Source organism: Pygoscelis adeliae, unplaced genomic scaffold, assembly GCF_000699105.1.
Source record: "Pygoscelis adeliae isolate BGI_AS28 unplaced genomic scaffold, ASM69910v1 Scaffold386, whole genome shotgun sequence".
NCBI classification, from domain to species: Eukaryota; Metazoa; Chordata; class Aves; order Sphenisciformes; family Spheniscidae; genus Pygoscelis; species Pygoscelis adeliae.
In genome coordinates, this window is record NW_008824940.1 from 210,384 (window position 1) to 225,011 (window position 14,628).

General features: G+C 36.5%; 1 protein-coding gene across 1 annotated transcript in view; it reads right to left on the bottom strand.

The window, feature by feature from the left end:
• FANCB (Fanconi anemia, complementation group B) overlaps positions 1 to 13,888 on the bottom strand; it is a 15,066-nt gene extending 1,178 nt beyond the window's left edge. Inside the window, exons 1-7 of the mRNA XM_009325460.1 lie at positions 12,902 to 13,888; positions 11,780 to 11,932; positions 11,175 to 11,267; positions 6,500 to 6,628; positions 5,451 to 5,614; positions 2,330 to 2,784; positions 1,245 to 1,482 (exon numbers count right to left, since the gene is read on the bottom strand). Of these exons, the coding sequence (XP_009323735.1) occupies positions 1,245 to 1,482; positions 2,330 to 2,784; positions 5,451 to 5,614; positions 6,500 to 6,628; positions 11,175 to 11,267; positions 11,780 to 11,932; positions 12,902 to 13,849 (2,180 nt within the window). The 5' untranslated portion in view covers positions 13,850 to 13,888. The remainder of the gene's footprint in view (positions 1 to 1,244; positions 1,483 to 2,329; positions 2,785 to 5,450; positions 5,615 to 6,499; positions 6,629 to 11,174; positions 11,268 to 11,779; positions 11,933 to 12,901) is intronic.
• Between the last annotated feature and the right edge of the window lie 740 nt (positions 13,889 to 14,628).

Sequence of the window (14,628 nt, forward strand, 5' to 3'; positions counted from 1 at the left end):
AAAACCTCCCACCCCCCCCTAAGCATCCTTAAGTAGTTAGTTTTCTCACACAGATCAGAAAGGCATTTTTCCTTAAAGTCTCAATTTAGTTATCTTAACATTCCACTAGTTAGATATAGTTTATTTTGGTTCTGAAAGGCTGTGAAAAACAATAGTCTGTAGCTCCCACCTATCACAGAAATATCCTAGTTGGATAAAAGATCAATCCAAAGATGGGAAAAAAAGATGTAGAAAACACAATCATAGTTACACCATAATCATGCAGCTCACTAACTACTAATGCAAAATTGGATCAAAAGTGAAGAGTATCAAGTAACCTAACTTTTCAAAAGGAACCAAAAGTCTTGAGGCTTAAAATTTTACTGATTAATTTCTTAAACATTTCAGCCTTTCCTCTTACATAAAAGAAGGAAATCAACTCCTAATTTGAGTAAAAGATTGAACCTCACTATAAATTAGAGACTCTTAAGAGATATACCTTTTCTTTCTTTTATTTCTTAGCTTGAACTCTTCAGACAGGCAATATTTGTCAATACTTGAGAAGTACTTTTTATTTTGTGAGCCTTATCCAGCTAAATCGTAAGTTATGGCAGCATGACTAACTTGTTTAGCTTGGTTTAGGAAATTTTATAGACATTTGTCCAAGAAGCTACATAAGAAAAGGAAATCTTTGAGACTCTTCAGATTATTTTGTTTCCAAAATCAAGGTAGATAGAAAATAAATATATCAGAAACATACAAAATTAGACTAAATTTATGTTGCAGTACTAAACTACAAAATGACATAGAAATAAATTTAAATTTAGTATAACTTGGGGTTTGTTGGTTGTTTGGGGATTTTTTTGTTTTTAACATCCCCTTAAGGATTTTTTTTTTTTTAAATCAACACATGTTGGGAAAAAAAGTATATGTTATACTAAGAATAATGTAAGAAAAATGAATATAAAATTATGATGCAGTGAAATGAACAAAAGAAACAGTACCAAGCAGACATTAATGGAGACTTAGACTTATTTGTAATTCAATGTTCTAGCCTAGACAAAATTAAGCAATGCAGTTCAGGTTCTGTCATAGTTCTGATTTGAAAATAATTATGTTGTTGCTGATGGTTATCATATCTTCATATTGGAAGCCTGTTGGTAATGATTTTGGCTGTTGTTTATGGTACCAGTAAGAAATAGTGTAAAGATAAAAAAAGTGTTTATGCAAGATGAATATACTCCATGCTTTTTCAGCAATTTTACCTGCAAAATAACGTTAGAACTCCTTCAAATGGATTTTTCAGGGTCCAGTTAAAAACTGTACCATACACATTTCCTGCTTTATGACAGAATATGTTGTCATGGCATTCCTTAAATGGGGTACACTCCATTTCTCCCAGTAACCATGAATTTACTGGAGTCAATGTGCAGTCAGAAGACACAATCTGAAAGGAGAATCTGACAGATACTGCAAGGACAGCAAGTATGTCTTCCATGGAACCTACAAGAAAATACAGTAAAAAGATATTTGACCTAAATATTTTGATCATGTTGCATGCATTCAATGTGTTTAGATTTTTGGTTCACACTCCCAGTTTTACGTGAAGAGTTTGCACCTGCATTCAGGTGTTCTTTGGGAATTTGCTCCTCACCTAAATTCTTATACCTACTTCTGTCAAGCAAAATAGTTAGCTGATTAACAGAGCCCCACCTATATAATGAAAGCTCTAAAGATAAATGTCACCGTGCCAAAAGACTATTAATAGCCTCCTGTGATAGTAAGATGACATGTTGGCTTTAGCCAATGATACAGCATTAAAGGAAGAAAGAAATTAAAATTCATTGCAAACGATCAAAAGGATATTTTGCTACGTGAGCAGAAGCCCAGTTCAAAACCAATTCAACCAGGAATATTAAAAGAAAGGAAAATAAATGACCTTAATAGACGTGTAGATGAGGAAAAGCTTCAATTACTTTGGTATTATTTAAGAGGTAATACTATGTCAGAAAAAATCTATGTATCTAATCAACAGTAAGTATCTTATTTATAGGAAAAAAGCGCAGTCTTCAGCATTCTGTACTCAGACTTATCTTCAAAATTAACCTTTCCAGATACACTTCAGCACCAATGCTAGCACAAAACCTTACAGCAACTCACTTAACATTTTTTCCATTTTGAAAAATGTTCCATCTTGTATTTCACCCAACTTTTAATTCCCAACAGGTCTATGCAGTCTGTGTTCAGAGACAGATGTGATTATACCTTGAAAACTTAGCTTGGCATCACTTAGAGTAAACAGAAGAATCAACCATATATTTATGAATCCAAATTATATCAATCCATTTACCTGTGCAGTAACTATTATCCCTTAGCATCTTTACTGAATATTTTCCATTTGAGATATCTTCCAGACTTAATAAAATTTTCCCACACAGTACAGTGATCTTCTTGCTCTCCTGTAAACTATCATTCCGATGTTTTTGTTTCTTCACATGTAGAAGAACTATGCAACATACATGATGAAATGCCAGTAATGGTGAAAGGCTGGTAACAGCAACAACTGTCTTTGCTCCACCCAGCTGAACCCTTGAACATCTCTTAGGACACTCTTCTTTCAGATCCTTCTTGCTGTGCAAGTCCAATTTCATCTTTTTTGGAGGAGGCTCAATGTGACACGAGGAGACAGACAATGCTGAGAAGGCTTTGTTCAGCTTAATGATTTTATTTCGACACTCTATAATTGGAGAAATTGAAGAGAAGTCTTGATCCATCACTAAAGATAAACTGACATCACGCAGTGACCTGTGAAAATCCATATAAGATGACTGCACTCCCAGTTTGTATTTTGCCTTCTGACAAATAGCCAGAACTTTGGAGATACATACAGACATTTAAGACTACCACAAGCTCTAATATCATTCCAGGTTAAGTCATTGTCCTGGTTTCGGCAGGGATAGAGTTAATTTCTTTCCTAGTAGCTGGTACAGTGCTGTGTTTTGGATTTAGGATGAGAACAATGTTGATAACAGACCGATGTTTTAGTTGTTGCTGAGCAGTGCTTACACTGGCCAAGGACTTTCTAGTTTTCCATGCTCTACTGACTGAGAAGGCTGGAGGTGCACAAGAAGCTGGGAGGGGGCACAGCCAAACCGGCCAAAGGGACATTCCATACCATGTGACGTCATGCTCAGTACATAAACTGGGGGAAGCTGGCCGGGGGGGCCGCTGCTCGGGGACTGGCTGGGCATCGGTCGGCAGGTGGTGAGCAACTGCACTGTGCATCACTTGCTTTGTGTATTATTATCATATTATTATTATCATTTTATTTCAATTATTAAAGTTTTTATCTCAACCCACGAGTTTTTCTCACTTGTGCTCTTCCAATTCTCTCCCCCATCCTACCGGGTGGGGGGGAGTGAGCGAGTGGCTGCGTGGGGCTTAGTTGCCGACTGAGGGTAAACCACGACAGTCATAGACTGTGCAAAGAGTTTAAGTCCTTCAAATGACTATTTTGTCTAAGCTTAGTATAAAGATTTTTAAAACGTGGACTGAATTTTCTAACAGCTTCTAGGAGTTAGACGCCTCATTTCAACTGAAAGAATTTGGATGTTTAATTCACCCAGAAAATGTTGAAAATTCCACATAACGCATGCAGATACTCTATGACATTTATAATTTAAAGACTCAACTTCCTTTTAATAAAAAATTACAGAAAGTATCAATTCTGCCCTCTTTGAGGACTAAAAGCTCTTCTGATGTTCTATATTGTTTTATAGATATTCAAACAAAATTGAATGTAGCGAGTAAAATAAAAGGTTTAAAATACTATTACCTTAAACATGCAGTAATTTCCTGAAATGTATGAAGTACTTTATTTATTCAACACAGGGTTTTTTCAATGAAATCCTAATATTATGGTTTCAGATCCTCTCTTAATGAATATTTTATTCTGTCAATCAATTCAGTCTCAAGGTGTCACTGACATCTGAAAGTCTTATGAATGTCTGATTTTCTTTATGGAGAAGTATCAGCACCTCATAATGCAATCTAAAACATTACTGCAATCTTGCATTAGTAGGAAGCACAAAAATAATCAATGAAGACTTACAGTGTTGGGTGTGGAGAAAAAGCAAGCCCTTTTCCCCAAAAAACACAGGTCGTTGTATATAGTACTGAAATGGAGCCCAGAAGACCTAGGTTCTGCTGCTAGCCTACCAGGTAACCTTTGACAAAAGACTTGCATCTTCACAGATCTTTCCTCAACTGTAAAAATGGGGGAGAGGGCAATATTGCTGCTGGTTTCTTAAGAATGGTTCCCAAATCTTCCGAGGATTTCTAAAGCTATACAGGAATTAAGTATTTCATGTTCAAAAACAAAGTCATCATCTTCAAAGCTAAAAGAATAAACACTGGAAAGGCAAAAACAATCTCTTGCCTCAGTGGCTCTTAACCGAGGCTGTCAAGAAGATGAGGTCAACTTTCTTGTGAAGTTATAGCAATCTGGCAGTTGAGAAATAATATACCCGCAGCTCCAGTGGAATGGCCAAAGGGCGTAACAGGTCAGCTCCCTCACAACCGCTTGAATGATTTTCAGTGGCATCAAGTCTTTAAGCTTACCCTAACACAGTCTCAGCTACACTGCTTGTGGGAATATAGGTCAAAGGGTAAGTTCTGACTCCGCCAAAGTTTACATCACACAATGCACATCGTAAATTTATGTTTCATGTAATCCTATTTTTTTAAACTGCGTTCCAAATTAGTTCCCTCCCTGTAAGGGGGAAATTACATAAGCAGCATTTACAACTAGAACTGAGCAATTAAAATGAACAGAATAAACATATCATTTTAAAGACAATAATAAGAATAAACAAATAATTTTGAAGGTTTAAGTATTTTATGGCTGATTGTCCCACATAATTTACACAATACATAAGCTTAGCAAATATTTTATTTGATTGGATACTTGACTGTAGCATAGTTCAATTCAAAAGCTGAGTATTTATTAAGTCGATCAGAGAATTTAAAGTGGGTTTTTTCACACTTTAAGCAAATCACTCTTCAGGAATGGCAAGATGTTAACAGTAACGGATCAGGAACTGTATAGCTAAGACAGAGCTTTATCTACACCATATACTGATGTCAGCATAGCTATGTCAACGCGGACTGTAAAGAACCATAATTTTTGTCAAAGAAAATTCTGTTGTAAAAAGCTTCCAGTAATGCTGTGGTTATACTGACACAACTGATTTTTGGCTAAACAACGTATTTTTTTGCACAGTGCTAGAGAGTGACAAGCAGCAGCAACAAATACTGACAAAGACACACACTTGAAACACTTTATATACAGATGTTCAAAATGAGAAAGTTCAAAGCTCAAAAATCCACTCTTGCTACTGCAGCGCTTAACCTGCAAATTCAGTTTCTATAAAACTACTCAATGAAATTATGAGATAAATTTATATACTTACAAGTAAAATGATTCAGTTAGTTTTACTCCAACTACCAAGCTGTCACCCACAACGCGCTGCCACAATTTTTCTTTGAAGTGCTCTGGGACTTTAGACGCCAATGATGTCTCTTTACTAAGAGAATGAGGATTTTCTACATCATCCCAGAGAGAGACAAGACCTTCCTTACAGAAAAACGTTTTTTTAAGATAAATTAAGTGGAGATATTAGTTCTTTTTATACTGCATTACTTTGTGTTTTACCACAAATGATTGCTGGAAGTGCTTTTAAGATACATAAAATGAAATCTATATAAACTAGTTTATTCTCTACAATAGACCCAAAAGATAAAATTGCCTTTTCTTAAAACACGTGATATCATGAAAAGCACAGCTCATTCCCTCCTTGTAAACATCACATGTATAAATCTTGAACTGTCATACAATTAATTGTCCAAAGAAGATTTAAGGTGCTAGAATTTATTTTATATTACTGCATTAATTGCTTGAAATTTTGTGGTCTAAACCTGGCTGACTTGAAAGGGACCACAACATTAACTGAAAGGGAGATCAACTCCATTTCAAGTAAATTAGGAAGCTTCTTTTGAGCAACATATTAAGATAACATTTTCCCAACCTCCACCACCTTCTCAGCCCACAGCTCACTCTGCCCCCTTTATAAAATCAATTTTGCTTACACAGATCTATGACAGCTCATTTTTCGTAACATGTTAGATCACAGACAGATATTCACTGTCTAGGCAACTGTGCCAATTAAGACTGTACACTCCCCCTCCTGTTTGTCACTAACTCTTTGTTAGAGATTACTCCTCCATACTACTCAGTTGTCAGGAGGTATTGTGCAAATCAATTTCAAGTAAAGACAACTAAATTTACTCTTATCTACATATATTGAAAGGTTAAGGTAATGAACCAGACTTAAAAAGCAGATTAATGAGTTTTGATAGTGGCAATCCCTACTGGTGAAAGTAACGAGTGGTTGAGGAAAGCACCCTCTACAAATGGCTCGGCAGAATTCAGAAGTGATCTGTACTCTCTTCTGCATTTTACCTCTTTTGCAGTTGGTAGAATATGGGTTCTTTCTTCAACAAGATCTATTAATGCTCTGCAAGATTCAAGAATAACCCTCTTTTTGAGTCCTAAATGCTGCTGTAGCTCTCGAACAGAGGTGTGACCAGCCTGTAAAAGATAAAAATGATCATTAGACTTGTGCTTAGGTCTACTGCAAATAAGAACTGATATTGAAGCTACCAAGGTGTCTTTTCAGCTTTCCATTTTTATGCAAGTATCACAAGTCAAGATCCTGGCGTTCCTCAAGTAATGCTTCTTAAAAAAATGTTCAAGTCAGGCTACTCTGCTGCCAAAATATGAATCTAAGAATCTTGGCTCTCAATATTAAACCTAGAGTTTAAGATAAAATTCTAAGGTAAACTTTATCAAATTATGTAGATATTCAGGCCTTTCATTATTATTCCTGCTTCACTTTTCCATTGATATCAGTTTCGATTTCTTCTCAAGACTTGTATTGATTATTGGTCAAGCAAATACATTGAAGAGTTGACAGTTTTACAAACAGACATACATGCAGGCTATGTCTCAGTTTAAAAAAAAAAAAAAACCAAACAAAAAAAAGGAGCATGCCAGCACCAGCTTCTTAGATTTTAAGAAAGCTCCTCAAAAGCTATTCTCTGGAAAGCAAGATCCTAAGAAGTCCAATGCTGCCAAGAAGAGAACAAAGCTCACCATTGGAATGCAAAAACAAACTTCCGCCCCCAACCAAATCAGGATCGATCATAACCAACTGACAAGCCTGAATGAAAAGCAATTCATGTAAGAGAAGTGATGCCCTCTGCTCAAGCTGCAAAGGGCATTTAGACCAGGTAGCACTCACCATGATAAGTTCCGTAAAAAATTTATTTGCCACCTATCAAACCATGCATCGTAAGTACCAGATTCCAAGCAACAATCTAGTGCCAGACTTGAGTCAGGAGAAGAAGAGTTAAGGACAAAGATGATTCTACAATACCTTCCTAATCGAGGTCATCAGAGTACCAAACCTTTACTTACTCCCACTGGTAAGCAACTCTTGAATAAACAACTGAGAAACAAAAAGCAAATGGGGAAGCACAGACTGAGAAGTAGTCAAAATGGCCAAAGATTTGCTGCTGTATGCTTGCTGACCAATCTGACAGCAAGCCCTTTTTCCTCATAAAACAACACAAAAAAGAGACCTGAAATTTACCACATGGCAAACCCAAGACTGGGTAGCACCCCCCATCAACTCTCTGGAACAAGTGACATGCACATCTTTTCTGCCATATGCCAAGATGTACCGCACAACAAGCATCAGCAGAAATCACAATCTTTGCACTGTGAAACTAAGAAAATAAAACTAGATCACCTTAAAATAGAAAATAAACATCAGCATAAAAACAAGGCAGTCCAGAGCCAAACACAATAGAGCTGTGAGTAAATCCAGCATGAACAGCAGAACAGATGAATCACTGTCAAAAGCAAAGCAAATTAAGGCAGAGGCTTACTAGTAAGTAGAACAGTCAAGTGCTTTGACACATTGCAATTAAAGTTGCAGTATTCATAAATAAATAAATTAATACCCATACACACAGAGCTAAAACTACTGAGCCAAGAACTGTGGCACTTTTACAAAGGAAAGAAAATGGAAAGGAAGATTCACGATTGATAAGACTAAAAAATATTGGGAAATGCAAAGGTAAAATGGAAAAAGTAGACAAAAAAGCCAGAAGGAAACATAATTCAGAGATCTATAGGCTGAAGCTGCTCATATGGTAAATAACTGGTTCTATGTTTTTCAAGTGACTAAAATCCCTTATATCAAAAAGAAAATGGGCCAAGCCACAGCACTAGACGGAAAAATAAATACTTAAAACTTACACTAAAAAGAGTAATAAAAATCAAATGTACAGAACATTTCTTAAATACCTTTCTACCCACCACCAAATCAGCATTATCAGAAGGAGAACAAAAAAATTAGACATTGCAGCAATTCAATAAATCAGCAGTAAGGATTAAAAAAAACCTTCCCCAAAACAGGAAAACCAAGTCAAAGGAAACAAATTAATCATCGGTAAAAGAATTTGGCATTATAATGCTTACAAAACTGTTAAATACTTGGGGGGAGAGCAGTCCAGTGGACATAAAAAGACACTTCTGACTTGTGGTACTTCTGCCAGAACAGTCAACTAAAACCATGAGAAACCCTGTAACCTCAGTTGTTGTAATGCAACTGCACTACTCTGCCAAAGGAAGCCTTCTTCAGAAGATACTAAAATCAGTGTTAAAGAAAAAATCTTCAGAGGAGAAAAGGCTGGATTCAGGCTCAAAAGACTGTATACAAGATAAACATAGAACAGTTCAAAAATGCACAGACCAATATATTTTTCAGTTTCACTACCTGCAAAATGCAACTTACATGTATTAGTGTGTATAACTCAAATGCAGCCTATTTTTATGTGCAGGGCACCATAATTCAGCCCTGCCAAGTTCTCACATGGGTAAAAAACAGCTAAGCAGATGTGAAATAAGAAGTAAGCAACAGAGGTATGAAAAAGGGCTGTACCTGCTATTTCATTTTGCCCTAAAAGGTGAGATTCCATAGAGACTGTCAAAACATGATTTGATTGCAAATTTCTAGAAGATCTGAATTTTGATGATAAATATCAAGAGGCACCACTCCAAGGCTAAATAAACTTTGGAAATTCCCAAGCTAAGCAGGATCCGTGCACTATTGCATCAAAACAATCATCAGATGACAAAAACCAGCAAAAGCACTTCACTCTTCAGGGAAACATACAGAACAATGGAGATCTCAAGAAGGAAGCAACGGTAACGTTAAAAAGAAATAGCTGCACCTGCTTCCAAATTCATCAGCATGAGAATTTCAAAGATTTACAGCATTAAAATACAGTAAGATTTTCAACTTGCTTACAATGCTTGTGCTAGCATGTGGCTTTGAAATTGAAGATCAAAAAGATCTTAAAATAGATTAGGTCATAGGAAGGATTCTGTGTCTTTAAGAAGAACTTTATCAGCAGATGTTACAGGAAATCTCCAGCCAGTGGCTTGTTTCCAGCAGAACCAGCAGAATGTGCAAAACAGACTATTCATTTGATCCTAACAGAGATTCACAGAGCTGTACAGCTGAAAGCCAGTTGGTGTATTAAAAGAACAAAGTCATAGAACATAGTTACATAGAACATATAGCTTGTCAATGGCAGGGTGGACAATCTTCATTACAACAGTGGAAGGAGCAACAAATGAGAGAGAGTGAAACTAATTTCTGTTTTGTAAGGAAGAAACTAATGTAATGAGTAAGGAAAGAATGCAGCAGCAAAGAAATCAGTTTTAAAATACATGACTACCCAAAAGAATCCAGAAATGGAAAAAAAATGCATTTGGAAGGAAGCTTGCACTTCTGCATGTAAAAGCCAATAGGCCTCTAATATGCAAACTGAAAAACTGTAAAAATGCAGGGTTGGAAGGGACCTCAAGAGGCCCTCAAAATTAATCCAACTTCTACTTTCTTGTGCCTTCCAGGAAGGAGAAAAAACTATTGTCCAGTGTTCTCCAAACAACAGCTTTTATCTTTTGAAAGATGTGTAATATCTCTTTAGACATCACTTTTGTAATTAGAACTAGAAAAGTCTTTTCTTTTTCAGCCTTTTCCTAACGTGTCATAGTCCTCCTTTTCTTCCAGTACTAAACTTTTGCCAGTTAATTTGCTTCATTTTTAAAGGCTAGAGATAAAACTGCCACGATATCTACTTAAGTTTTCACTAATTCTCAAATGACGGGAATAATTACCTCCTATCTCATACTTAAAGCACTCTCAGTAAACTAACAATAGCCTCACATCATTGACTCAATTTGAGATTTATGCTATCTCCTAAAGCTTTTTTTTTTTTTTAAATAATCTTCCTATTTTGTCAATTATTACCCATTTGGTATAGGCCAACGCACAATACTGCAAAAGAACATCTTGGAGAGTATGCTGGGTGTTTACTAACAGGACGAAAGGTAGAAAGAAAGAAAGGCAATGATATGTTCCCATTGATTACTTGGGACTCTGGCAAGTCCCCCCCCAGCTTGTTTTATAAATGACGCTAATTGAAAGCAGCAGACATTTTAGCTTCACCTACTGTACTTTGCAAAATTATCCTTATAAAATTGCTAGTAACAGGAGGAAAAACATCAGCAGGTAGTGAAATAACCATGGTCACTAATTTGGGCAAAAGTAAAAGCCAATTTGGCTGTAGCCCGTGGACAAAGAAACAGACCATAACGCTCTTTATTTTCAGGATTAACTGCCACTCATCGGCACTTACTGGCACTACGCTATCTCAAAGTATGTAATGTGGAGCAAAAGAAGTAAACGTTTCAATTTTATTAAGCTGGTATTTAAACATCTGAGTGAAATGACTGTTATGAAGCTTTGATAGGACAGCTTCAGCATTATCTCAAAAGTTTAATTAAATTAGACCCTTCCAATTACCAAATGCATTTGTAACAACTGAGAGAACTGAAACACAGACTACCACTGATTCAAAAATGGATACTTAACAAGTTGTCTTCTCCCTGAACCACTTCTCCAATAAAAACAGTATCATTAACCTCACCCTTTAGATAATGTAATGATACAGAAAAGTAATCTGGAGAAAATACGGAGGCAGAACTATTGAGTACAAACCTGTAATCTTGTTTCAAGGGCTTGGACAGTAAGCAAACCATTCTCTTGCAATTCTTCTGCAGCAGAAGCATCATGTTTATAATTAATACCACTCTACAAAACCCAAAACAAAACCCTGAATTAATTAAAAAGCTGAAAGTAAGGTACAGGCTATTACACAGCATTATAAAAATCTGGGGGGAAATACAGAAAACCAGCAGAATCACAGTATGCATTTTAAAAGAAAAATCTTATCTTCTGAAAGCAATTAGAGTTTGGTAGTACATAATGGAAAGACACAATTATGAGAAGATAATTAACAAGCACTATGGCCTTAATTAAGAGTTCTTAGCCAAAAGGTAAGCATTGTAGCAAACCTGTTACATATGTGAAGCATTTTCAACCGCATTAGTTTAATTTCCCCAAAGAATGTTGATGCTATCAAGGAAGTAGAATAATCTCTTCACGTAACTTATGATTACAGTGGGGAATATTGTATTCAAACTTCAGGGCATTTCACAGCACACAAAATTTCACTTTGCACCAATACTTTAATGATTTGTTGAGGTTTTTGTTAATTTAGTAAGCACAGACTGCGTAGCTGAGAAAAGGCAAGCTGAACTTACTGCATAGTTGACCTCTCCAAGATCCGTTATTTCAAATGTACTTAACACGTCTATATTGGAGTCATCCTTAAAAAGCAGTAACAGTTGCTCATTTCCAGAGCCAATAAAATCATCCACCAGAACAGACTTCACTTTTTGCCATTTGGAAGCCACCTACAGTAGAAGAGGTTTTAGAATACATATTTTTGAATAAATCTTGTATTTGAGATGTCATTTTGGTGAAGCTTGCTTTTTATAAAAAGGCAGCCTATTCAGGTGTGTGGAATACAGTATTTTAAGAAGTTTCAAACTCTCACTCTTGCTCCATCATTTAGAGCCTATGTTAACTCTGGGAAAAATTAGCCATTTCTCTTTAAAGATTGCTTTCCAGAATACAGGTTGCAGGGAAGATGGCAACTTTTCAGTGCACTTAAACAGCTGAATGTTGTAACATTTATTTAGAACCAGTAATACTTGCAGATCAGTTGAAGACATTATACCTCTGACATTCAGAAATATCTTTGTTGCATTGCACACTTAAATATGTTTGAGAGATAAAGACAAATTTGTACAATAATGCTGACAACTAAATAGGACAAACTTTCATTTCTTGAGTTATGTAAGTCTTCTTGACAGAGTATTACAAAACCCTTAACTTTGTCTCTCCTGACTTTAGGAAACAAAAGCAAGGCCTCTTCTTGTCATTTTCATGAAACAATACTTTTTGTTACTAGGAAGTGAGACTCAAAAGGCTTTTAAATTCCACCGAGAAGTTTATGCTTTGCAAGAACATCAGTTTACTTTCGCTTTAACACAAATTATGTAGGCACACTCATAACTACTTTACAACTTCAAGTTCTCATACTATGGAAGCTTTCAATTAGCAACAGAAGCTTTGGCTCACATTCATAAAATCTATTATTAAATAATAGAATCCAGGGTTTATTTTCAGATATATAAGCAAGCAATGACAGCAAAATAATCTCATACTTTAGAGAGGTTATTTTAACAGAAGCAACAATAACAAAAAAAAAATCTATAGAACTTAAACGTGTAGCTTTTCAGTTGCAGACACTTCCAATAAGAAAATATATACAAAAAAAGATACAGTAGTAAAAGGGAGCTGTTTAAAGCCACAAATACCTGTAAGCTGTCTCTCCTCTGTACAACACAGACATTTCCGGAGGCAAAAGACACAACAAATAGCAAATCATTGCTACTGATTACAGCTGTTTTCACTGAACATGGTTTCTCATAAGGAAGCTCACAAACACCTTTAGGGAGACCATCTTGGAACCAAATAAGCTGATTCTTGTGGGTTATGGCGACAAGTGATATTTGGAGCTGTTTTTTCAGTATCTCATTCTTGCAGATGCAGACAGAAGATACCACTCTGCTGTAAGCATGAGGCATAAAGCATGTGCCAGTTAGCATTTTTTGTGTTTCAATTGCGTATCCAAAGAACTCACTACCCCAGATGGCTCTGTCTGAAGTGGAAAACTCATCCTCATCTTCACTCTCTGGCAGGCAAGCAGTTCTTATCCCTAAGACAACAGTGCCTTCATCCTCAATTTCACCTGTCCACACAACAGAAGAAAGCTGAACAGGAGCACTTAGAACCGTGCAGGTGTTAGAAGAGATGTAGAACAGCTTGTTGGCATGCCTCCACAAGACTGAAGGGCCAGTAGCCAACCTGATGTCTTCTTTCAGCTCATAATCCAATTTAAAATGAAAGGACTGCTCAAATTGATTTGAGTTGTGAAGCAACAATAAAAGGTATTTGACAACATTGGGTTTTTTTTTCTTTTTCATCAAAATGCAGGGAAGAATAATCCCTGTTCTGGAATCCGTTGTGCAGCCACAACAAATTATTTCAATTTTTAAGTGACTGGCATGCATGTTGAATACTCCAGAAGACTTCTGAACAAACAGCTTAGTGTCTCTGTTGAACGCCATTCTTCTGACACATAAATTCATTGTTTTATCAGCTGCTCCCTCCATATGTTTTGGTTTTGACAGCTGAAATATAAGGACTTCGCCATTGTAGGACAAGAACTGTTCTTGCTCACCTAGAAGCATCTTTATCTTCATGTATATTCCTCTACAAGAAAACTGTATGCGTCTCCATTTTTCTCAGGATTATTTCTCTGTGAAAATTTTAACCTATCTGGATGTTTTCCATCTACAAAAGTGAACAACAAAAAAAATTAAATACTTTTGGGACTAGCTGAACTGATCCTTAAGAATAAGACAAACTATACATTGCAAAGCAATGACATAGACTAATTTGAGAATATGCGGCCAGTATGGGCTTTAACCTCACAGATTAAAATGAAGTTAAGCAACTTTGTACTGAGACATTTAAGAAACAGAAACATTTCAGAAATATATTCTAGCACTTATTTACCAAAGCATGAATTCGCTGCTCATCAACAGCTACACGGCATAATATAAATTGAAAGAAACCAAACCAAACCATACACACGCTGTTTGTGTGATTGAATTGAAGGTGTCAGCTCCACAAATAGACTAAGCGGACTAGAAAGCAACAGTGCTTTGAATTCTCAAATTTAAGAGCCTTCACTCAGGTGTAGCCTTTATTAATAGATATAATTCATTCTTGGTTAAAATTATAAAGCCTCTTTAAGGAGAAAGTTATATGAAGAACAGTCCAGTCATTTTGCCGCCAAGAAGGTTCCCTCCCTGCCCCAGACAAGACCCCGGGGACCCAGAGCGAACCGCAGCCGCCTCGCCAAGTTTCACTCGATTTTCGGGACACGAAGCGACGCCCCTCGCCTGGCTCAGACGCCCCGGCAGGGCAGCCTCCCTCCGCCGCCTGAGGGGGCCCGGGCAGCTGAGGCGCCGCAGCA